We start from the raw sequence: 25,080 nt of genomic DNA, 5'->3' as shown, positions 1-25,080 counted from the left end.
CACCCTTTCCTTATCTGGACTGACCACCGTAACCTGGAGTATATCCGATCAGCTAGGAGACTGAATCCTCGTCAGGCAAGGTGGGCCATGTATTTCACCAGATTTCGTTTTACTATCTCGTATCGACCAGGTTCCCTCAACACTAAGGCCGACGCGCTGTCCCGCCTCTATGACACTGAGGACCGGTCCATCGATCCTACTCCCATCATTCCGGCGGCTAAGCTGGTGGCACCAGTAGTATGGGAGGTGGACGCGGACATCGAACGGGCGCTAAGGGAGAAACCTGCGCCTTCACAGTGTCTGGAGAGTCATAGGTACATGCCGCTCGCTGTTCGTGATCAATTGATTCGATGGGCTCATAGTCTACCCTTGTCGGGTCACCCAGGTATTTCTAGGACAGTGCGAGGTCTTAGGAGGAAGTACTGGTGGCCCACCTTGGTGAGGGATGTGCGATTCTATGTCTTCTCCTGTTCGGTGTGCGCCCAGAGTAAGGCTCCTAGGCACCTGCCACGAGGGAAATTACAACCCCTCCCTGTTCCACAACGGCCGTGTACCCAGCTATCGGTGGATTTTCTTACTGACCTTCCCCCCTCTCAGGGGAACACAACGATCCTGGTCGTTGTGGATCGGTTCTCTAAGTCCTGCCGTCTTATCCCGTTGCCCGGTCTCCCTACGGCCCTGCAGACTGCGGAGGCCCTTTTCACCCATGTCTTCCGGCACTATGGGGTGCCCGAGGATATAGTTTCTGATCGGGGTTCCCAGTTTACCTCCCGTGTGTGGAGGGCATTTATGGAACGTCTGGGGGTCTCGGTCAGCCTGACCTCAGGGTATCACCCCGAGAGTAATGGGCAGGTGGAGAGAGTGAACCAGGAGATGGGTAGGTTTCTCCTCTACCAACATGTCACCATTTGAGTGTGTGTTGGGGTACCAGCCGGTCCTGGCACCATGGCATCAGAGCCAGACTGAGGCTCCTGCGGTGGAGGAGTGGGTGCAGCGCTCTAAGGAGACCTGGAGGGCCGTCCAGGAGTCATTACGCCAAGCGAGTGGACGGCAGAAGAAGAGCGCTGACCGTCACCGCAGTGAGGCCCCCGTGTTTGCACCAGGGGACAGGGTCTGGCTCTCGATCCGAAACCTGCCCTTCCGCTTGCCCTTCCGGAAGCTGGGTCCGCAGTGTTTAGGGCCATTTAAAGTCCTGAGGAGAATAAACAAGGTTTGTTATCGATTATTACTTCCTTCGTATTATCGCATTAACCCCTCGTTTCATGTGTCTCTCCTTAGGCCGGTGGTAGCTGGTCCCATGCAGGAAGGTGAGGTTCCGGAGGTCCCTCATCACCCTGAACATCGAGGGGTCCCCGGCGTACACGATACGAGCTATTCTGGACTCGAGACGCCGGGTGAGGGGCCGGCAGTACCTTGTTGACTGGGAGGGGTACGGTCCGGAGGAGAGGTGCTGGGTCCCGGTGGGGGATATTCTGGATCCATCTATGTTGAGAGAGTTCCATCGCCTCCATCCGGATTGCTCGGCATCTCGGCCCCCGGGTCGTCCCCGAGGCCGGCGCCGGCGCGCTGCGGGAGCTGCGCGTCGGGGGGGTACTGTCTGAATATTACCGAAGGTGACTCCCCTTCTTGTTCGGGTGGCACTCGGCGGTCGTCATCACCGGTCTAATAGCTGCCACCGATCCTTTGTTCTGTGTTCGTTTGGTTTTGTCTAATTGGTTTCACCTGTTTCTTGTTTGGTTGTTAGGGTGGGGTTATTTAAGTTCGTTCAGCCCGCTTCTGTTTGTGCGGGCTTGTTCATCTGTATGTGTTAGAGTGGTTAGTGTTTTCATTTGGGTTTCTCGCTGTCCTTTTATTTTTCACGATAGGTTACTTTTGTTCTGTAATATTACCTGGTTTGGTATACTATTTTTGTTCCTGTGATTTATTCTGGACATTAAAGCGTGTTTTTTCCCGCATCCTTTGCTCTCTGCGCCTGACTCCACACCTATTCACTCATTGAGCGTTACAGCTTCTGATGTTGACATGCATGAAACCAAGGTTTTTTCGATCACAGAAGTCAACAAATGAGGGTGCCTGGGGACACGCAGGGCCTGGGTTTACCTCCACATCACCCGAGGAACAGAGGAGGAGTAGGATGAGGGTTCGGCTAAAGGCTATCAAAACTGGTCGCCTAGAGCGTTGGAGACAAAGAATAAAAGGAACAGATTTCTGGGCGTCACCGCATGTGTGGGAGGTGGGACAAAGGAGGTATCAGAGGTATAATGAGTGGAACTAGGGGCTCCATTGTAAACTAAAACAATGATAACTAACTTAAACAGTATACAAGACATATTGACATTTGAGAGAGACATACAGCGAGGCATAATGTAATCACAGGTGTTGATTTGGAGAGCTAGCTAAGACAACAATGGGTGAGACAACAACAGCTAATCAACTAAAACAACAACAGGTAAAATGGTGATGAATGGGCAGAGAGGGTCGGTTAACTACATACAGGGCCTGAGTTTGCGGCTGGGGCCGACAGATAAACAAAAAAAATAAACAGAATGGAGTACCGTGATTAATGGATAGCCCAGCAGGCATCAGCTATGTAGCCAAGTTATCATATGGTACAGGGGGCAGCAATAGATGGAACAGGGAAGCCACGGAGTAGTCGCTACTACGCTAGCACGCAGGCGACACAGCGTTTAAAGTTAGTAGCCCGGGGCTAGTAGAAGTGTCTGCTCCGACATCCGACGGAGGCCGATTGAAGGCACAGGGGATGGAGTATTCGTCGGCAGACCAGTCGTTGTGGTGCGGCGGGGCGCAGTGTCAACTAAGGATCCAAACCAGATGGCAAAAGAGGTATTGTAGTTGTAGTAATTTAGTTTTCTATCCTGGAGATGTGCCTGGCTCACGGCTAACTTGTGCTAGCTTCGGGGCAGGGGTGTTAGTCACTGTAGCCACTCGGTAGCAGCGGTGATCCGGTGTCAAGGTCCAGAGCTTACGGCAAGGATCTGGTGGAGTAGTGTGTTCTAGCCGTGTTTCGGTGGAATCCGGGTGAACAATTGAGTAGGCCAGGACGTGGGACTCAGGGATAGCTTCAGTACTGGGTGACTCGGTGGGTGCTAGCTAGCTATGACGATCAGGAGTAATGGTCCAGGGATTACGTCAGGAATCCGGCGTTTTAGTGGAGAGACAGTCCGTTACTGGTAGGCTGGCGAGTATTATCCAGGCTAAAAAATATATATATATATATAAAATAAAAGGCTGGTACCTGTGCAGAAGGTAAAGGCCGCTAGAAGTGGCTAACAATGACTATATAGCTTGTAGCTAATTAGCTGGTTAGCATCTGATGGCTACGTGGTTCTTGCTATAAGGGATAAAAATAATAATAATAGCGGTTCCGTATCACATTGGGTGAGGCAGGTTACCGGAAGGTATAATTGAACTAAAATTGAGAAGAGATTGAAAATAAAACCAGTCTAAGTATAACCACATCATTGTCACAGTATGATTCCATCTCTCAATTCAAATCTAAGGTGCTATGTCTTACTGTCTCATAGCACGTCATGAATCTCTCTCACTCTTTGGGAGACATTTGATCACACCCGTACATTTCGGGGCTGGGATTAGATTCGATATAATGTTGATTCTCCTCAGTTGTGAAGAAGTGGGGGAACCAACCTTTCACAGAGTTTTCAAAACCCAAGACCTCTGGCAATTGAGCCAATCTCATGGCTAAGAAGCTTAAACTGTCAACGTATCTCTGGTTGAAGGCGGGGCCTACAAAACACAAGATTTTACTACCTTGAGCTATGACACTGGGTGCAAAAAAAAGATTTAGAATCAATCCATTTAAAGCTAAACACAGGCATGAAAAAGGTTACATCCTTGCAGGCTTTGGAACATACACATGAACAGACAGACTTCGTCGCTTTTGTACTATCAAATTGTTCACATGCTAAAATTGTGACTTCTGTGCTATATGCTATTGAATATATGCCATTGAAAAGATCCTTATGGCTTTCAAGTCACTGCGCCCGCCCTACAAAAGAATTGGAGGAATCAGGAAGGTTGGCCATTTCACATAATATCAAGTCATCTTCCTCTGAAATGTCATTTAAAACTGTAAAATCATCCGGTTTCAGTGTTTTATTGTGAATGTCCGGTGTGCCGAAATCCTCCACGTGCTCTCGGTGTGTATGGTCTTCTGTGTTGTTATACACCGAGGAGGAGTCTGAAAGACAATAATACATACAAAATAGGTTATTAACCATAAAATATATTAGATAAAAAATGTCTAATACATTTCAGGTGTAATAGTATATATTAACAATACATAATTAAATTACCTCAGCTTTTTTGAAGAGGGATGTTCTGACGAATCGTGGACACCGGGGGCTCTAGACTTTTTTCACCAAGCATTCCAGATTCTGCCGGGCATATCTCGTTGGAGTCTGAAAAAACATTAATTGTCATTTTTATTTAACATATTCAATCATAAAAATGTATAAATAATAATCAAATATATATAACTAATAATATATATATATATATATAATGTCTTCATACTGTGTCCATGTAGCGCCATTTCTTGAAGCAGTAAGTTTCTTGCCCACTCACACTTTTCGGGCTGGGGTGATTCTGCGCAATGCACTTGCGCATAAGTTGTGCGTTACTTGTTTGGGTCTGGAATATGGAGTGTGTGAGTGGAGGTTCCCGGGGGAGTTGATGTGACAGTTATAGCCTCGGTTCTCGGTTTGTCTGAAAAAACGTTCTCGGTTTGTCTGAAAAAACGTTCGTACAGAACGGGAGAATAGCATCTATGTCATCGTACCCGCCGTAGTCGTTCAGAGTCCATATTGCAGCCGGGATCCTTCTTTGTGGTCTGTCAGCTGTAAACACAAAAATAGCTTTTAATATAGGGTGCACACTTTTTGTTTGTAAGGTATACAGCGCCTTGCGAAAGTATTCGGCCCCCTTGAACTTTGCGACCTTTTGCCACATTTCAGGCCTCAAACATAAAGATATAAAACTGTATTTTTTTTGTGAAGAATCAACAACAAGTGGGACACAATCATGAAGTGGAACGACATTTATTGGATATTTCAAACTTTTTTAACAAATCAAAAACTGAAAAATTGGGCGTGCAAAATTCTTCAGCCCCCTTAGGTTAATACTTTGTAGCGCTACCTTTTGCTGCAATTACAGCTGTAAGTCGCTTGGGGTATGTCTCTATATGTTTTGCACATCGAGAGACTGACATTTTTTCCCATTCCTCCTTGCAAAACAACTCGAGCTCAGTGAGGTTGGATGGAGAGCATTTGTGAACAGCAGTTTTCAGTTCTTTCCACAGAATATCTAATATATTGTTTTCACTATCTCACCTTCAGAAAGCTCCATTAGGACGGATTCACAGATGATCTTTTAGAAGTTCCGGGCTGCTAACTCTTCGGAGCTGGTGGCCTTGTCTGGAGTTTCACTTTTGCCGTACGTACAGAATGGATAGTATCTGTTGTCACTAACCTTGCTCTGCGGTCGTGTCTCTAAGGAGAGATATTCTGTAATTAGTTTACAGAGCGGGGGTGATGTTTTTCGGGAGACATCCTGTATACAAAAATGGTCATATAATACCCCAGAATGTTTAGAGACCCAAAAACAACAGGTGGTTGTCTCGTCATATTCTGTCTGCCGGTATTTTGATTTCCTACAACCTCAGGGGTAGCAGCTTGGGTGGTGACGATGTAAATTTGGGCATGTACACGTCATCCGGACATAGGGTCATAAATCAGACGTTTGACGTGCGAAGTCTACTTTTTTCTCTCTCTCAGTCAGTGTGAATCAAACACGCAGGTCAACCCAGGAAGCATTCAGTGTGAAGGGTAAAAAACTGTTGAAAAACAGTTATTGCTTTTATGTATCTTTTTCACATATACAAACATTCATAATCACAGAGTAAGACTAATAATTTTGCCTGTGATTTCACTTCCTAAAACTGAAGTGACAGTACTAGATCTCCTCTTTGCAGGCTGGACCCAGGTGAGCTCCAGTGCAACCAGAACATGATCGTTGCCATAGTGGAGATCAATAACAGCTCTGAGCTGCTGCCAGGGCTGTCTCTGGGCTACAGGATCCTTTTAACTCGTGCCTCACCCTCTGTGCAGGTGTCCCTGGCTTTGATAAACGGATATGAGGAGGGGCCACAGAGCTGAACCGAGCCCGACCACTGTACACACTGCCATAGGGGAGACCACCACCTCCACTATAGGCATGGCACGCACCATGGACCCCTTCTACATACCTGAGATGAGTCAGGGAGTGTCTGGCATGGCACGTACCATGGACCCCTTCTACATACCTGTGGTGAGTCAGGGAGTGTCTGGCATGGCACGTACCATGGACCCCTTCTACATACCAGTGGTGAGTCAGGGAGTGTCTGGCATGGCACGCACCATGGACCCCTTCTACATACCTGTGATGAGTCAGGGAGTGTCTGGCATGGCACGTACCATGGACCTCTTCTACATACCTGTGGTGAGTCAGGGAGTGTCTGGGATGGCACGTACCATGGAGACCTTCCACATAGCATTGGCGGTGAGCTTTATATCTCTCCAGAACGTGTTTCCACTGCTCCAGTCGAATGGTGGTGAGCTTTAATTTGTGTGGCCTACCACATCTAGGAGCTGTTGTTGCTCCTAGATGTTTCCACTTCATAATAATAGCATTTACAGTTGACTGGGGCAGCTCTAGCAGGGCAGAAATTTGAAGAACTGACTTGTTGGAAAGGTGGTATCCTGTGACGGTGCCACGTTGAAAGTCACTGAGCTCTTCAGTAAGGCCATTCTACAGCCATTGTTTGTCTATGGAGATTGTATGTCTTTTATACACCTGTCAGCAACGGGTGTCGCTGAAATAGCAGAATCCAGTCATTTGAAGGGGTGTCCATATATATTTTTTAAATGTAGTGTACATGACAGAAGTATAACAAAACTGATTGATGTAGAAACAATGTTTTTTGTCCCCCCCAAAAACTAAGACAATATTAATTATGAAATTATGAAAAATATTTGTAACATTCCACCCATGCGGCCAAAGAGGGTGATTTGGCCATTGACTGCAGAAAAAGGCTACCCCTAATTTGCTCCATGGGCGCTGTACTACCATAGCTGGCCCTGTAAAACAACACATTTCACCACACCTATTTGGTGTATGTGACAATAAAACATCCTTTCCTTCCTTAATGTGTGGCTCAATATTGCAATTTAAAATATTTATGTAACAAACCCTGCTGAAGTAAAACATGTAACATTTAGAGTAAACCATGTCTACTGTCTGTCCCCTAAAGATAACTGTGTCAGTGTGCAGTGAGAGAGGCTGTACATAATGGAAAGCCTGAATGCTGTTATGACTGTGTCCCATGTGCAGAGGGAAAGATTAGCAACGCTACAGGTACCACAAGCCCAACAATCAAACTACACACAACTAAAATTACTCTCTGTGTGTCCTAATCCAGTTTTTTTCAGGATTCAATTCCTGATTAATGTAATGTCTAGATTATGACATCATGTCTTCTACTTCTACTACAAATCATAGTAATCATGATATCCGATTGATCTGACAGATAAAGTGTTTACCACGAATGCAGTCTCTGCGAACACAGCAATATTACCCTTAAATTTCAATTGCTTAACAATGAAGATCTTCCACGATACTTCTGCGATACAGATTGAATCCAGCCCTAAGAATTCTAGCTTTATTTGCCAAATAAAGTAACATGGTTGACCGTAACAGGAATGATGACTTCATGTTAAATCAGCCATGAGTCCCCTTCTGACAGGGGGAATGGAAGCTTATAGTGTACAACAGGGAGGGGGAACTGAATGCAAACTTCACAAAATAAATGCTGTTGTTCAAACATTTATAGCCTGTCTATCTATGGGTAATAGGGTCGATGTGTAATGATTGACCCACTCAGTTTCTCACCACAAAACACCAGAAAATGGCCAAAAAAACAATAGTTTCCCCATGTTAAAACGAGAGTCCAGTTCATGTAACAGTGTTGACCTTACAATGAGGAAGTTTCCTTTTTCCTTAAATAATAATTCACTATTCACATGAAATGAATAATAATTATCAACAAAATAACAGTGGCTTTTAAATTATGGTGAACACTTGGAGACATTTTGGGGTTAAGTTGGTTGAAATCTTCCGAGAAGACACAGTGTGCACAGAGGGACATTTGAAAATGCTGCATTTGTACGCTTCAACTAGTCTGACACATTAAAAAAATATCCAGAAAAAAACGTAATGTTAATTTAATACAACAGGTTTTGAAATGCAATATTTGGGCACAATTTCTACTTCAAATATTAAAGGGATGCAAATCGGACTCATGTCTTGGAACGACCCTACTGCTCATCAGAGACTCAACCTATACTAAACTAGTAAGTCAACATCAGACATATTTCAGTTTTAAGTTTGTTAGGAAGGCTCCCCCATATCCCATAAAAACTTGTGAGCAAGGTGTGTGAACATCTGTTTTCTAATAAGGTTTGGTGATTAGGGTGTACACTGAGAGATTACATCTGGAGGCTAAGGTTTAGGAAAACATGCAGGGTTGAGAGGGAAGCACAACTATACACACAAAGGACTTGAATATGACACCTTCATCCACCTGTATACTGTGTGCTGGCATTAGCAGTCCTAAAACACACACAATCTGTATTCGTTATCACTCACTAGGAAAATGTGTATACAACATTGGTCAAACCTAAATATGCAGGAGTTTGAATATATAATGTAGGGTATTTGTTATAAAACTGTGGTGTTGCGTATTTTGGCAGTAGCACAGCCAAAACACAGCCCTTATGACCTCATCCTTCTCTGATTTGCTTAGAAGAAAGCGTCACAGTCTCCAGCATGCATAAAACCCAGACATTTTAGGGGGTGGGGGTCAGGTCTTCCCTGATTCCTTTAGGAGGCCTCTTACAGAGTGTGTGTGAGAGAGTGTGATGCAGCTACTATGGGTGGTAGTGATGGGGGTGTTAAGAGCCTTTTGGGCAGAGGGAGAGGAGGCTCTCTGTCGGATACTGGGAAGACCAGAGTTCCCTATGCTGTCCAAGGAAGGAGACGTGACTATAGGAGGAGCCTTTACCATCCACACCGAAATCTCAGAGCCCCTGCTCTCCTTCACAGACACACCACCTCCTCTCATCTGCTCCAGGTAAGCTCTTTGACAGTCACCCAGTCTCTGTGATGGATTTATGTGTCATTGACTTGACCATTTTATTTTGACAAGTAGAACAGAAGATTGGAATCATAAGATTCAAAGAAGAACCAAACCTGACAATGAAATCGGACCATGGTCATTTCTGCAGTTTCACATCTTCTACCAGACGAACCTAATGCAATGCTTTTTGTTCCCCTTCTGTTTCCGCAGCATGAACCTCATAGATTTTCATTTAGCTCAGACCATGATCTTCGCCATCGAAGAGATCAATAACAGCAGTTCTTTGCTCCCCAACATCTCTATTGGCTACAGGATATATGATAGTTGTGGCTCGACTCTGTCCTCCATGCGTGCGGTTATGGCTCTGATGAACGGTCAGGAGAGGACGGTGGGAAAGACCTGCTCTGGCCAATCAGCAGTCCACGCCATCATCGGTGCCTCTGATTCTTCCTCCACTATTGTGATGTCACGATCCACAGGAGCTTTTCAAATACCAGTGGTAATGAAGTCACACATACAGTTGAAAAATTCTGGCTGATGAAAAATGATTACTTATTGTCTTATTCCTCCTGTTCTATCTAGATCAGCCACTTAGCCACCTGTGCATGTCTGAGTAACAGAAAGGAGTTCCCCTCCTTCTTCAGAACCATCCCCAGTGACTTCTACCAGAGTAGAGCCCTGGCCCAACTGGTCAAATACTTTGGCTGGACCTGGGTGGGGGCTGTTAGAAGTGACAACGCCTACGGCAACAACGGCATGGCGACCTTCATGGAGGCTGCTGGTCTGGAGGGTGTGTGTATAGAGTACTCTGAGGCTATCTTATGGAACAACCCCAGGGAGCAGATAGCCAGGGTGGTTGAGGTGATTAGCAGGGCCAGCTCCAAGGTTGTGGTGGCCTTTCTGTCCCAGTTGGAGATGGCTGTTCTGCTGGAGGAGGCACTGGCCCAGAACCTGACCGGGCTGCAGTGGGTGGGCAGTGAGTCCTGGACAGCTATTGATCGCCTGGCCACTAGGAGGAGCTCTGCTGTCCTCAGCGGTACTCTGGGATTCACCATCAGTAAGTCTAAGATCCCAGGCCTCAGAGAGTTCCTGCTCCGTGTCGGTCCAGCCCAGGATCCAAACAACACCCTGCTCAGAGAGTTCTGGGAGACCACGTTCAGCTGCAGGTTTTCCCCTCAGCAGGAGAAAGACAGTGGGCCTAGGCAGAGGCAGTGCTCTGGGTCTGAGAGACTAGAGGAAATCAGTAACCCCTTTACTGACACTTCCGAGCTGAGGTTCTCTAATAATGTGTATAAGGCAGTGTATGCTGTGGCCCACTCCATACATGACCTGCTGACCTGCAGGCACGGTGAAGGCCAAGGTGGGAATAGGAACTGTGCACACAGAGACAGCATCGAGCCAGGACAGGTGAGTGGCTACAACTATTGGCCACCGATAGTTTTTTGTGTTATACTGATTTAACATTCATTTTGTTAAACCGATTTGATTATTTACTGACAGGTTTTAGGAAATTGCTAAATATTTACAATCACACAATGTTATTTCTAAAGTACTTGAAATCTACAGTCTTAGAAAAAAGGTGCTATGTAGAACATAAAGGGTTCTTCAGCTGTCCCCATAGGAGAACACTTTAAGGAACCCTTTTTGGTTCCTAGTAGAACACTTTGGGTTCCAGGTAGAACCATTTTGGGTTCCATATAAAACCTTTTCCATAGAGGGTTCTACATGGAACCCTTTGGGTTCTACCTGGCACTAAAAATTATTCTACCTTTAACAAAAAAGCGTTCTCCAATGGGGACAGTGTTGTGTATGAATTTTACACTATAATCCATGTTGATTATTTTAACTCTTGCAGGTGTTGAGATACCTGCGAGACGTAAACTTCATCATGAAGTCTGGGGAGAGAATGTATTTTGATGAGAACGGAGACCCCACAGCCATATATGAGCTGGTGAACTGGCAGAGAGACCAGGCAGGAGAGACTGTGTTTGTCACTGTGGGGAATTACAATGCCTCTCTCCCTAAAGGAGACCAGTTTGCCATGAATGGGATACAGATTGTATGGGCTGGCAATCCCTTAAAGGTACACAGTTACACAGAAAACACATGGTAGCAGGTACAGGTACTTAAACAAAACAGATTATTACATTAAATATACTTTAATTGATGGTAGAAATCTGTTGACACATACTGTGAGAATGAATTGAGTGATTGTGTAACCAATGGGTTTAATAATGTGAGTGAAGGAGTAAAGAGAGAGAGAGACAGGAAGAGGGAGTGAGCAGGTGTTGTGTTGTGTTTCAGAGGCCTCGGTCTGTGTGTAGTGACAGCTGCCTCCCAGGGTACCGCCAAGCAGAGATCAAAGGAATGCCAGTCTGCTGTTTTTCCTGTATCCCCTGTGCTGCTGGAGAGATCAGCAACCTAACAGGTGAGACACCTGATACCACCGCCGGCCCCATACTCTTAGAAAAAAGGGTTCCAAAAGGGTTATTTGGGTGTCCCCATAGGATGAATCTTTTTGGTTCCAGGTAGAACTTTTTTGTGTTCCATGTAGAACCCTCTGTGGAAAAGGTTTAATATGGAACCCAAAATGGTTCTACCTGGAACCAAAAACGGTTCTTGAAAGGGTTCCCCTATGGGGACCGCCGAAAGAATCCCTTTAGGTTCTAGATAGCATGTTTTTTCTAAGAGTTGAGCCTTCTGGGAACCCTAAGCAACATTTATTTTTGCTCTGGGGGCCACTAGCGGCCTCTGATGTCGCTCTGACCGATACTAACCAAATCCACTTACCAAAAAGATACATAAAATGTTAAATGTGTTATCTTCTAGAATATAACACACAACTTGACTATTGATCAGATTGACTATAGCATTTTCTTTGTAGATTCAGCTAAATGCACACAGTGTTCCCTGGAATACTGGTCCAATGGAGACAAGAGTCGCTGTGTCCCAAAGGTGGTGGAATTTCTCTCATTTGACGAAACCATGGGAATCCTCCTGGCTGCAATCTCATTGGTTGGAGCATGTTTAACCATACTGGTGTCATTGATCTTCTTTTGCTTTCGAGAGACTCCGGTCGTCAAGGCCAGCAACTCTGAGCTGAGCTTCCTGCTGCTGTTCTCCTTGACTCTGTGTTTTCTGTGTTCTCTTACTTTCATTGGCCGGCCCTCTGAGTGGTCCTGTATGCTGCGCCACACAGCGTTTGGGATCACCTTTGCTCTGTGTATGTCCTGCGTCCTGGCAAAGACCATAGCGGTGGTGATAGCTTTCCAGGCCACAATGCCAGGCAATACAGTTCCCCAGTGCTCTATTCCTCTCCAGAGAATCAGTGTGTTCAGCTGTACCCTCCTACAGGTGGTTATATGTGTTCTCTGGTTAGCTCTCGCTCCTTCAGTCCCAGTCAAAAACACAGCCCACGCCACTGAAAAGGTCATTCTAGAGTGTGATGTGGGTTCAGCTATTGGTTTCTGGGCTGTGTTGGGGTATATAGGACTCCTGGCTCTCTTGTGCTTTGTGCTGGCTTTTCTGGCTCGAAAGCTGCCTGATAACTTCAGTGAGGCCAAATTCATCACCTTCAGCATGCTCATATTCTGTGCAGTCTGGATCACCTTTATCCCAGCTTATGTCAGCTCTCCTGGGAAGTTCACAGTAGCTGTGGAGATATTTGCCATTTTGGCCTCCAGTTTTGGGCTGCTTTTCTGTATATTTGGTCCAAAGTGTTATATCATATTACTTAAACCAGAGAAAAATACAAAAAAACACATCATGGGGAAAAGTCATGTAAAATCACAATAATGTAGTTTACAGAACAGGGACCTGGAGGAAAAAGGTTTCAATTTAATTCAGGGGGATGTTTTAGTACTTTTTTTTAATCTAGTCCAGATGAGGGTCATGTAATTTTTCATTGTTGACATTTCAATATTTGTAATTGTTTTAGAATGAGTTGCTTATTAGGCTACATCTCCATGTGTACCCGATGCCGCCCTTCATCTCTGATTCTCCACACTGAGTGCAACAGCAAGTGTGTCTATATGCTGTTTAGTATGGTCTCAATCAAATTATCCATACCGTAGGCTTTAGTCCTAGGCTACAAGTGCATGCTTGGAGAAGCACAGTTATTTATTTTTATATAGAAGCACCGTGGCTAAGAAAAACTCCCTTGCAAGGCAGGAACCTAGTAAAGCTAGAGAGGAACCGGGCTCTGAGGGGTGGCCAGTCCTCTTCTGGCTGTGCCAGATTGAGATTATAAGAGTACATGGCCATTAAGGCCAGATGGTTCTTCACGATGTTCAAATGTTCATAGATGAACAGCAGCGTCAAATAATAATCCATGGTTGAAGAGGGTGTAACAGGTCAGCACCTCAGGAGTAAATGTCAATTTGCTTTTCATAGCCGAGCTTTCAGAGGTTGAGACAGCAGGTGCATTAGAGAAGGAGAGAGAGTGTCCATAACAGCAGGTTCCGGGACAAGGTGGAACATCCGGTGAACAGGTCTGGGTTCCATAGCCGCAGGCAGAAAAGTTGAAACTGGAGCAGCAGCACGACCAGGTGGACTCGGGACAGCCAGGAGTCATCAGGCCAGGTAGTCCTGAGGCATGGTCCAAGGTCTCAGGTCTTCCGGGGGTGGAGGGGAGAGAGAGAGAGAGATGGGAGAATTAGACCCCAGCACATAGACTATTGCAGCATAGATACTGGAGGCTGAGACAGGCCGGGTGAGGGGAACACTGTGGCCCTGTCCAACGATACCCCCGGACAGGCCAACCAGAAAGGATTTAACCCCACCCGCTTTGCCAAAGCACAACCGCCACACCACGAGAGGGATAATCTCCTATAGCATAACATCCATCATTAGCGGTAACATATCAAGGATAACAGATGGAGTGCTGTCAGGACCCTGACGTGTGAGACACCGCAGCTGGAAGACCTCCTGGTGATCAATCCGCTAACAGTCATAGCTAAGGCTGGGGAGCCTGTGTGCAGACGTGATGGAACATAATAACTGTCACAGTTCTCAAACGAGGGACACATCAATATAGGAGAAGTTTTCTCCTTTCACCAAAACCCAGTCAGTGTGAACCCAACTTTGCAGGTCAACCCAGGAAGGATCCAGTGTGAAGGGTAAGAAAGTGTTGAAAAACAGTTATTGCTTTTATGTCTCTTTTTCACATACACAAACATGTATAATCACAGAGTAAGACTAATAATATTTAAAAGAAAGTGTTGAAAACCATCTGCCTGTGATTTCACTTCCTAAAACTGAAGTGACAGTACTAGATCTCCTCTTTGCAGGTTGGACCCAGGTGAGCTCCAGTACAACCAGAACATGATCTTTGCCATAGTGGAGATCAATAACAGCTCTGAGCTGCTGCCAGGGCTGTCTCTGGGCTACAGGATCCTTTTAACTCGTGCCTCACCCTCTGTGCGGGTGTCCCTGGCTTTGATAAACGGATATGAGGAGGGGCCACAGAGCTGAACCGAGCCCACTGTACACGCTGTCATAGGGGAGACCACCACCTCCACTATAGGCCTGGCACGTACCATGGACCCCTTCTACATACCAGTGGTGAGTCAGGGAGTGTCTGACATGGCACGTACCATGGACCCCTTCTACATACCAGTGGTGAGTCAGGGAGTGTCTGGCATGGCACGTACCATGGACCCCTTCTACATACCTGTGGTGAGTCAGGGAGTGTCTGGCATGGCACGTACCATGGACCCCTTCTACATACCAGTGGTGAGTCAGGGAGTGTCTGACATGGCACGTACCATGGACCCCTTCTACATACCAGTGGTGAGTCAGGGAGTGTCTGGCATGGCACGTACCATGGACCCCTTCTACATACCTGTGGTGAGTCAGGGAGTGTCTGGCATGGCACGTACCATGGACCCCTTCTACATACCTGTGGTGAGTCAGGGAGTATCTGACATGCCACGCACCATGGACCCCTTCTACATACCAGTGATGAGTCAGGGAGTGTCTGGCATGGCACGTACCATGGACCCCTTCTACATACCAGTGGTGAGTCAGGGAGTATCTGACATGCCACGCACCATGGACCCCTTCTACATACCAGTGGTGAGTCAGGGAGTGTCTGGCATGGCACGTACCATGGACCCCTTCTACATACCAGTGGTGAGTCAGGGAGTATCTGACATGCCACGCACCATGGACCCCTTCTACATACCTGTGGTGAGTCAGGGAGTGTCTGTCTGTATGTATTAATACAAAAGAAAGGCAGAGATGATACTAGGTGAAAATACTGTCTTGCCTATGTGCTACTTTTAACGGAATGGCAACATAAAGTGTTAAAATGAACTGTTTTGTGTTTTTTTTTGTCTTTCAGCCCAGTCATTCAGCCAGCTGTGCTTGTCTGAGTAACAGAAGGCAATACCCTTCATACTTCAGAACTGTTTCTAGTGACCTCTACATGAGCAGAGCCATGGCCCAGCTGGTCAAACACTTTGGCTGGACTTGGGTGGGGTCCATCAGAACCAACAGTGACTATGGTAACAAGGCCAAAAAATAACACCTTTAGCCTGAAACTCTGAAGCTGTCACACCCTGATCTGTTTCACCTGTCTTTGTGATTGTCTCCACCCCTCTCCAGGTGTCGTCCATCTTTCCTATTATCCCCTGAGTATTTATACCTGTGTTCTCTGTCTGTCTTTTGCCAGTTCGTCTTGTTTGTCAAGTCAACCAGTGTTTTTGTTATTAACTCCTGCTTTTCTCAGTCTCTCTTTTTCTCGCCCTCCTGGTTTTGACCATTTCCTGTCCTGACTCTGATCCCGCCTGCCTGACCTCTCTGCCTACCCTGACCTCTGCCTGCCTGCCGTCCAGTACCGATGTCCCACCTCTGGTTTACTGACCCCTGCCTGCCGACCTGTACCGATGTCCCACCTCTGGTTTACTGACCCCTGCCTGCCATTCAGTACCGATGTCCCACCTCTGGTTTACTGACCCCTGCCTGCCATTCAGTACCGATGTCCCACCTCTGGTTTACTGACCCCTGCCTGCCATCCAGTACCAATGTCCCACCTCTGGTTTACTGACCCCTGCCTGCCATTCAGCACCAATGTCCCACCTCTGGTTTACTGACCCCTGCCTGCCATCCAGTACCAATGTCCCACCTCTGGTTTACTGACCCCTGCCTGCCATCCAGTACCGATGTCCCACCTCTGGTTTACTGACCCCTGCCTGCCATCCAGTACCGATGTCCCACCTCTGGTTTACTGACCCCTGCCTGCCATCCAGTACCGATGTCCCACCTCTGGTTTACTGACCCCTGCCTGCCATTCAGTACCGATGTCCCACCTCTGGTTTACTGACCCCTGCCTGCCATTCAGTACCAATGTCCCACCTCTGGTTTACTGACCCCTGCATGCCATCCTGTCTATTGCCTGCCCCTGTTGGGTTATTAAACGGTTGTTAATTCAGCGTGTCTGCATCTGAGAGTGGATTTACTAAACCAACAAATAACACCTGTAGCCTGTAACTCTGTGGATTTACTAAACCAACAAATAACACCTGTAGCCTGTAACTCTGTGGATTTACTAAGCCAATAAATAACACCTGTAGCCTGTAAATCTGTGGCTTTACTAAGCCAACAAATAATGTGTGTAGCCTGTGACACTGTGGCTTTACTAAACCAACAAATAATATATTTAGCCTGTGACACTGTGGCTTTACTAAGCCAATAAATAACACCTGTAGCCTGTAACTCTGTGGCTTTACTAAGCCAACAAATAACACCTGTAGCCTGTAACTCTGTGGCTTTACTAAACCAACAAATAACACCTGTAGCCTGTAACTCTGTGGCTTTACTAAGCCAATAAATAACACCTGTAGCCTGTAAATCTGTGGCTTTACTAAGCCAACAAATAATGTGTGTAGCCTGTGACACTGTGGCTTTACTAAACCAACAAATAATATATTTAGCCTGTGACACTGTGGCTTTACTAAGCCAACAAATAACACCTGTAGCCTGTAACTCTGTGGCTTTACTAAGCCAATAAATAACACCTGTAGCCTGTAACTCTGTGGCTTTACTAAGCCAATAAATAACACCTGTAGCCTGTGATGCAAGGAAGGTGGAGAAAGCAAGATTGTGTGAATTTCACCACTAAGCACGGTGAGAGGGTGTTATTGATGGCTATACCCTGGTCAACATGGTGAGAGGGTGTTATTGATGGCTATATCCTGGTCAACATGGTGAGAGGGTGTTATTGATGGCTATACCCTGGTTGGTATGCTGAGAGGGTGTTATTGATGTCTATGCCCTGGTCAGCATGGTGAGAGGGTGTTATTGATGGCTATGCCCTGGTCAGCATGGTGTGAGGGTGTTATTGATGGCTAAGGCCTGGTCAGCATGCTGAGAGGGTGTTATTGATGGCTAAGCCCTGGTCAGCATGCTGAGAGGGTGTTATTGATGGCTATGCCCTGGTCAGCATGGTGAGAGGGGGTTATTGATGGCTAAGGCCTGGTCAGCATGCTGAGAGGGTGTTATTTGATGGCTAAGCCCTGGTCAGCATGCTGAGAGGGTGTTATTGATGGCTATGCCCTGGTCAGCATGCTGAGAGGGTGTTATTGATGGCTAAGGCCTGGTCAGCATGGTGAAAGGGTGTTATTTGATGGCTATACCCTGGTCAGCATGCTGAGAGGGTGTTATTGATGGCTAAGGCCTGGTCAGCATGGTGAAAGGGTGTTATTGATGGCTAAGGCCTGGTCAGCATGCTGAGAGGGTGTTATTGATGGCTAAGGCCTGGTCAGCATGGTGAAAGGTTGTTATTTGATGGCTATACCCTGGTCAGCGTGGTGAGAGGGTGTTATTGATGGCTAAGGCCTGGTCAGCATGCTGAGAGGGTGTTATTGATGGCTATACCCTGGTCAGCGTGGTGAGAGGGGGTTATTTGATGGCTAAGGCCTGGTCAGCATGCTGAAAGGGTGTTATTGATGGCTAAGCCCTGGTCAGCATGCTGAAAGGGTGTTATTGATGGCTATGCCCTGGTCAGCATGCTGAGAGGGTGTTATTTGATGGCTAAGGCCTGGTCAGCATGGTGAAAGGGTGTTATTGATGGCTATGCCCTGGTCAGCATGCTGAGAGGGTGTTATTTGATGGCTATACCCTGGTCAGCATGCTGAAAGGGTGTTATTGATGGCTATACCCTGGTCAGCATGCTGAAAGGGTGTTATTGATGGCTATACCCTGGTCAGCGTGGTGAGAGGGTGTTATTTGATGGCTAAGGCCTGGTCAGCATGCTGAGAGGGTGTTATTTGATGGCTATACCCTGGTCAGCGTGGTGAGAGGGTGTTATTTGATGGCTATACCCTGGTCAGCGTGGTGAGAGGGTGTTATTTGATGGCTATGCCCTGGTCAGCATGCTGAGAGGGTGTTATTGATGGCTATACCCTGGTCAGCATGCTGAGAGGGTGTTATTGATGGCTAAGGCCTGGTCAGCATGGTGAAAGGGTGTTATTTGATGGCTATACCCTGGTCAGCGTGGTGAGAGGGGGTTATTTGATGGCTATACCCTGGTCAGCATGCTGAGAGGGTGTTATTGATGGCTATACCCTGGTCAGCATGCTGAGAGGGTGTTATTGATGGGCAGGGAGACGCATCGGAGGTCTACGGCCTGGTCAACTGGCTGATGGATAACATAGGGTACTTCTTGATTGAGACCATTGGCTACTATGATGCCTCACAGCCAGAGAGCCAGCAGTTTGAGTGCTGTCTGGGCAGGCCATTGGCCTGAGGTAAGGACCTGTTAGGGAGATGGTCTGTGTAACTGTTCTGAATGGCTTTGTGTGTGACTGTGCTCCTTTAGGCCAAGTCTATTTACAGTGAACATTTTGTATTAAAGAATAATTATATAATAACATGAGGGATCCCTTGGTTTAAAGTGCGTCTGTGTGTTCCATTTACCCAGGTCTATCTGCAGTGAGAGCTGTCTGCCAGGGACCAGCCGGGCCTTCGTTAAGAAGAAACCCATCTGCTGCTTCAACAGCATCTCCTGTGCAAACGGGTCAGCAACACCACAAGTGAGACCTCAGGGCTCATAGCTTTTACGCTAGCCTTCATCATGTTCATGTGGGGAAGAATCTCAGCCAGCACTTTACTGGTCTATGTAAACATGTACTCGCTGTACATAATCAAACTGTTTATGCTTTCAGATGCAGCGAGATGTGCAACAAGTCAAACGAAGAGGGAGATAACTCCAATTTGAAAGGGATGGAGTACATAACCATCGGGGAACTCAAGGTTATACTTGGTAACCTTCTCTGTGTTTGGTGGGTGTCTGACAATGACAATAGCACCGATATTCTTCCACTACAGACAGATTCACCTCGTCAGAGCCAAATACCTCTGAGCTGAGCTTCCTGCTGCTCTTCTCCTTGACTCTGTGTTTTCTGTGTTCTCTTACTTTCATTGGCCGGCCCTCTGAGTGGTCCTGTATGCTGCGCCACACAGCGTTTGGGATCACCTTCGTCCTCTGCATCTCTTGTGTTCTGGGGAAAACAATCGTGGTGTTGATGGCCTTCAGGGCTACAATTCCAGCCAGTAATGTCATGAAATGGTTTGGTCCTACACAGCAGAGACTCAGTGTTATGGCTTTCACTCTCATACAGGTTCTGATCTGTGTACTTTGGTTAACAGTCTCCACCTCCTTTCCTCTACAAGAACATGAAGACCTACAAGGAAAAGATCATTCTAGAGTGTGATGTGGGTTCAGCTATTGGTTTCTGTGCTGTTCTTGGGGTATATAGGACTCCTGGCTCTCTTGTGCTTTGTGCTGGCTTTTCTGGCTAGAATGCTGCCTGACAACTTCAATGAGGCCATATTCATCACCTTCAGCATGCTCATATTCTGTGCAGTCTGGATCACCTTTATCCCAGCTTATGTCAGCTCTCCTGGGAAGTTCACTGTAGCTGTGGAGATCTTTGCTATTCTGGCCTCCAGTTTTGGATTACTTTTCTGCATATCTCTCCTAAATGTTTCATTATATTGCTGAGGCCAGAGCAAAACACCAAGAAACATGTGATGGGGAAGACATCCAATGACATACGATATTATTTTGGGAAAGGCATCAACCAAAGCCCTTTAGGATGAATACTGACCATTGGCCTATTCAAAGTCTTTCTATAATAAACACAGACACATCATATCTAAGTCAGTCATGGCTTAACCTCATCCCCAGGCTCAATTGATACCAAAAAATAGAGCCGGGAAACACTGTGCAATGAAGTGTTACTTGAAAGGGGAAGGGTTCAAATCAAGGGAGGAGAGAGACAGCCTGCTACAGTTTGACATTGAAAACTGGAGAAAATCTTGGGCATATAACGTTTACCTGTGAGAACTAGGTGCATGCTTTCTAATTTCCCCATCTCACTTCCTTGTTTAGCCTAATTTGTTTGTAGAGGGAAGGTTCTAAGGGTTATGTTGGATGGTGATGGACTGAGATATCAGCCAATGTAAATCCGCTCCTGCCATGGGCTCCATTTCCTGTCTCTTCATGACCATTGTTGAAATACGGTTTGAAAGAGAAAGAGCCGGCTGGTAAACAAGATCTGTCACAGGTACATGGATGTTCAATAAGTCCTGAACACACATCCAACAGCACATTTTGCCAAGCAGCCATATCTACATGGGTGTGGTCGCACATTATGAAAGTCAAGACAATAATGAAGCAGAAAGAAACTGTATTATTTTGACTATGTTTCTCACTGCTCTACCCCAGCGGCCACTGACAGCCTGCTGTGCTTCCACAGGCCCCCTCAGTGACCCCTCAGTGACCCCCTCAGTGACCCCCTCAGTGACTGCTGCTGTCCAGTCCAGGTCCAGATCAGGAGCCCACACACAAGCCCCTTACTGAGCCTATGTCTCAAAGGCCTGCTCTGGACAAGCATGGTCTACTATCTCATCAAAAACAAGATTGACATCTTAAACCTCTCCTCATAGTCCTGTGGGCCACAACCCAATGTGTGTCAATATACACCAATGGGCATTTGGCATTCATACCACCATCAATATAAAGCAAGGTCTCAATGTGTTATAATGAATATATGTCTGTACTGCATGTATGGTGTAATATATTGGCTACCCTTCATGTAATATTACAGTGGTTGTCATAAACAATTCATATATCTCTGGATCTCCAGTCTTACTTGAATTATCACAATGCTAGAGGAATACACAAATAAAAAAAATAAAAAACTAGAATGGTCATTTTCTATGAATTGTGTGACTTGCTTCAGCTGGCCAAATGTATGTAGTAGTAGTAGTAGTAGTAGAAGCAATAGTAATAGTAAATCAAATCAAATCTAATTTTATTAGTCACATGCGCTGAATTCAACTGGTCTGGACCTTACAGTGAAATGCTTACTTACGAGTCCCTAACCAACAATGCAGTTTAAAGAATTGCAGATAAGAATAAGAAAAATAAGTAACAAGTAATAGTGGTAGTAGTAGTAGTAGTAGTAGTAATGGTAGTAGTGGAAGTACTACTAGTAGTAGTAGTTGTAGTAGTAGTACTAGTGATAGTAGTACGGGTATTAGTATTCGTAGTAGTGGTAGTAATGGCAGTAGTGGTAGTAGTACTAGTGGTAGTAGTACGGGTATTAGTATTCGTAGTAGTGGTAGTATTGGCAGTAGTGGTAGTAGTACTAGTGGTAGTAGTACGGGTATTAGTATTCGTAGTAGTGGTAGTAATGGCAGTAGTGGTAGTAGTACTAGTCATAGTAGTGCAGGTATTATTATTCGTAGTAGTGGTAGTAGTGGCAGTAGTGGTAGTAGTACTAGTGGTAGTAGTAATAGTAGTAGCAGTAGTAGTGGTAGTATGTGTAGGCCTAGTGGTATAATAGTAGTGGTAGTAGTAGTAGGCCTAGTGGTAGTAGTAGTAGTAGTGGTTGTAGTGGTAGTATTCCTAGTGGTAGTAGTAGTAGTGGAAGTAGAACTAGTGGTAGATGTGGTAGCAGAAATGGTGGTGGTAGTAGTGGTAGTAGTAGGAGTGGTAGTAGTGGTAGTAGTAGTAGTAGAAGTAGAATAAGTAGTAGTGGTAGTAGAACTAGTGGTAGTAGTGGTAGTAGTAGTGGTGGTAGTAGTAGTAGTACTACTGGTAGAAGTAGTAGTAGTGGTAGTAGTACTAGTGGTAGTAGTAATGGTAGTAGTTCTAGTATTAGTGGTAGTAGTGGTAGTAGTAGAAGTGGTAGTAGTGGTAGTAGTACTAGTGTTAATAGTGGTAGTAGTACTAGTGGTAGTAGTATTGGTAGTAGTACTAGTAGTAGTGGTAGTAGTAGTGGTAGTAGTAGTAGTAGTAGTGGTAGTAGTGGTAGTAGTACTAGTGGTAGTAGTGGTAGTATTACTAGTGGTAGTAGTAAAGGTAGTAGTACTAGTAGTAGTGGTAGTAGTGGCAGTAGTAGTGGTAGTAGTGGTAGTAGTACTAGTGTTAATAGTGGTAGTTGTGGTAGTAGTAGTAGTAGTAGTAGTGGTGGGAGTGGAAGTAGTAGTAGTAGTAGTAGTAGTAGTAGTAGTGGTAGTAGTTCAAATAAAATAAAATACAATTTATTTATATAGCCCTTCGTACATCAGCTGATATCTCAAAGTGCTGTACAGAAACCCAGCCTAAAACCCCAAACAGCAAGCAATGCAGGTGTAGAAGCACGTTGGCTAGGAAAAACTCCCTAGAAAGGCCAACACCTAGGAAGAAACCTAGAGAGGAGCCAGGCTATGTGGGGTGGCCAGTCCTCTTCTGGCTGTGCCAGAGGGAGATTATAACAGAACTTGGCCAAGATGTTCAAATGTTCATAAATTACCAGCATTGTCCAATAATAATACGGCAGAACAGTTAAAACTGGAGCAGCAGCACGGCCAGGTGGACTGGGGACAGCAAGGAGTCATCATGTCAGGTAGTCCTGAGGCATGGTCCTAGGTCTTAGGTCCTCCGAGAGAGAGAAATAAAGAGAGAAAGAGAGAATTAGAGAAAGCACACTTAAATTCACACAGGACACCGAAGTACTCCAGATATAACAAACTGACCCTAGCCCCCCGACACTTAAACTACTGCAGCATAAATACTGGAGGCTGAGACAGGAGGGGTCAGGAGACACTGTGGCCCCATCCGAGGACACCCCCGGACAGGGCCAAACAGGAAGGATATAACCCAACTCACTTTGCCAAAGCACAGACCCCACACCACTAGAGGGATATCTTCAACCACCAACTTGCCATCCTGAGACAAGGCCGAGTATAGCCCACAAAGATCTCCGCCATGGCACAACCCAAGGGGGGCAACCCAGACAGGAAGATCACATCAGTGACTCAACCCACTCAAGTGACGCACCCCTCCCAGGGACGGTATGAAAGAGCCCTCAGTAAGCCAGTGACTTAGCCCCTGTAATAGGGTTAGAGGCAGAGAATCCCCGTGGAAAGAGGGGAACCGGCCAGGCAGAGACAGCAAGGGCGGTTCGTTGCTCCAGAGCCTTTCCGTTCACCTTCCCACTCCTGGGCCAGACTACACTCAATCATATGACCCACTGAAGAGATGAGTCTTCAGTAAAGACTTAAAGGTTGAGACCGAGTTTGCGTCTCTTACATGGGTAGGCAGACCATTCAATAAAAATGGAGCTCTATAGGAGAAAGCCCTGCCTCCAGCTGTTTGCTTAGAAATTCTAGGGACAATTAGGAGGCCTGCGTCGTATGACCGTAGCGTACGTGTAGGTATGTACGGCAGTACCAAATCAGAGAGATAGGTAGGAGCAAGCCCATGTAATGCTTTGTAGGTTAGCAGTAAAACCTTGAAATCAGCCCTTGCCTTGACAGGAAGCCAGTTTAGGGAGGCTAGCACTGGAGTAATATGATCAATTTTCTTGGTTCTAGTCAGGATTCTAACAGCCGTATTTAGCACTAACTGAAGTTTTTTTAGTGCTTTAGCCGGGTAGCCGGAAAGTAGAGCATTGCAGTAGTCTAACATAGAAGTGACAAAAGCATGGATTAATTTTTCTGCATCATTTTTGGACAGAAAGTTTCAGATTTTTGCAATGTTACGTAGATGGAAAAGAGCTGTCCTTGAAATGGTCTTGATATGTTCTTCAAAAGAGAGATCAGGGTCCAGAGTAACGCCGAGGTCCTTCACAGTTTTATTTGAGACGACTGTACAACCATCAAGATTAATTGTCAGATTCAACAGAAGATCTCTTTGTTTCTTGGGAACTAGAACAAGAATCTCTGTTTTGTCCGAGTTTAAAAGTAGAAAGTTTGCAGCCATCCACTTCCTTATGTCTGAAACACATGCTTCTAGCGAGGGCAATTTTGGGGCTTCACCATGTTTCATTGAAATGTACAGCTGTGTGTCATCCGCATAGCAGTGAAAGTTAACATTATGTTTTCGAATGACATCCCCAAGAGGTAAAATATATAGTGAAAACAATAGTGGTCCTAAAACGGAACCTTGAGGAACAAGGTTGATTTGTCAGAGGACAAACCATTCACAGAGACAAACTGATATTTTTCCGACAGATAAGATCTAAACCAGGTCAGAACTTGTCCGTGTAGACCAATTTGGGTTTCCAATCTCTCCAAAAGAATGTGGTGATCGATGGTATCAAAAGCAGCACTAAGGTCTAGGAGCACGAGGACAGATGCAGAGCCTCGGTCTGATGCCATTAAAAGGTAATTTACCACCTTCACAAGTGCAGTCTCGGCGCTATGATGGGGTCTAAAACCAGACTGAAGCATTTCGTATACATTGTTTGTCTTCAGAAAGGCAGTGAGTTGCTGTATAACAGCCTTTTCTAAAAATTTTGAGAGGAATGGAAGATTCGATATAGGCCGATAGTTTTTTATATTTTCTGGGTCAAGGTTTGGCTTTTTCAAGAGAG

The 25,080-nt window shown here is 45.8% G+C and overlaps 1 protein-coding gene and 1 pseudogene across 1 annotated transcript; both read left to right on the top strand.

The window, feature by feature from the left end:
• The first annotated feature begins 9,032 nt into the window (after window positions 1-9,032).
• On the top strand, window positions 9,033-13,006 carry LOC139385468 (extracellular calcium-sensing receptor-like). The gene is made up of 6 exons (XM_071130526.1): window positions 9,033-9,205; window positions 9,422-9,710; window positions 9,794-10,618; window positions 11,067-11,294; window positions 11,516-11,639; window positions 12,096-13,006. The coding sequence occupies exons 1-6, from the start codon at window positions 9,093-9,095 to the stop codon at window positions 13,004-13,006; spliced, it is 2,490 nt and encodes an 829-aa protein (XP_070986627.1). The 5' UTR covers window positions 9,033-9,092.
• A 799-nt stretch (window positions 13,007-13,805) lies between these two features.
• Window positions 13,806-20,314, top strand: LOC139385789 (extracellular calcium-sensing receptor-like; annotated as a pseudogene).
• Window positions 20,315-25,080: the final 4,766 nt, after the last annotated feature.

Source organism: Oncorhynchus clarkii, chromosome 27 (genome assembly GCF_045791955.1).
Source record: "Oncorhynchus clarkii lewisi isolate Uvic-CL-2024 chromosome 27, UVic_Ocla_1.0, whole genome shotgun sequence".
Lineage (NCBI taxonomy): Eukaryota > Metazoa > Chordata > Actinopteri > Salmoniformes > Salmonidae > Oncorhynchus > Oncorhynchus clarkii.
Note: the sequence above shows the minus strand (reverse complement) of the source record. Positions and strands in the feature narration are given on the sequence as shown.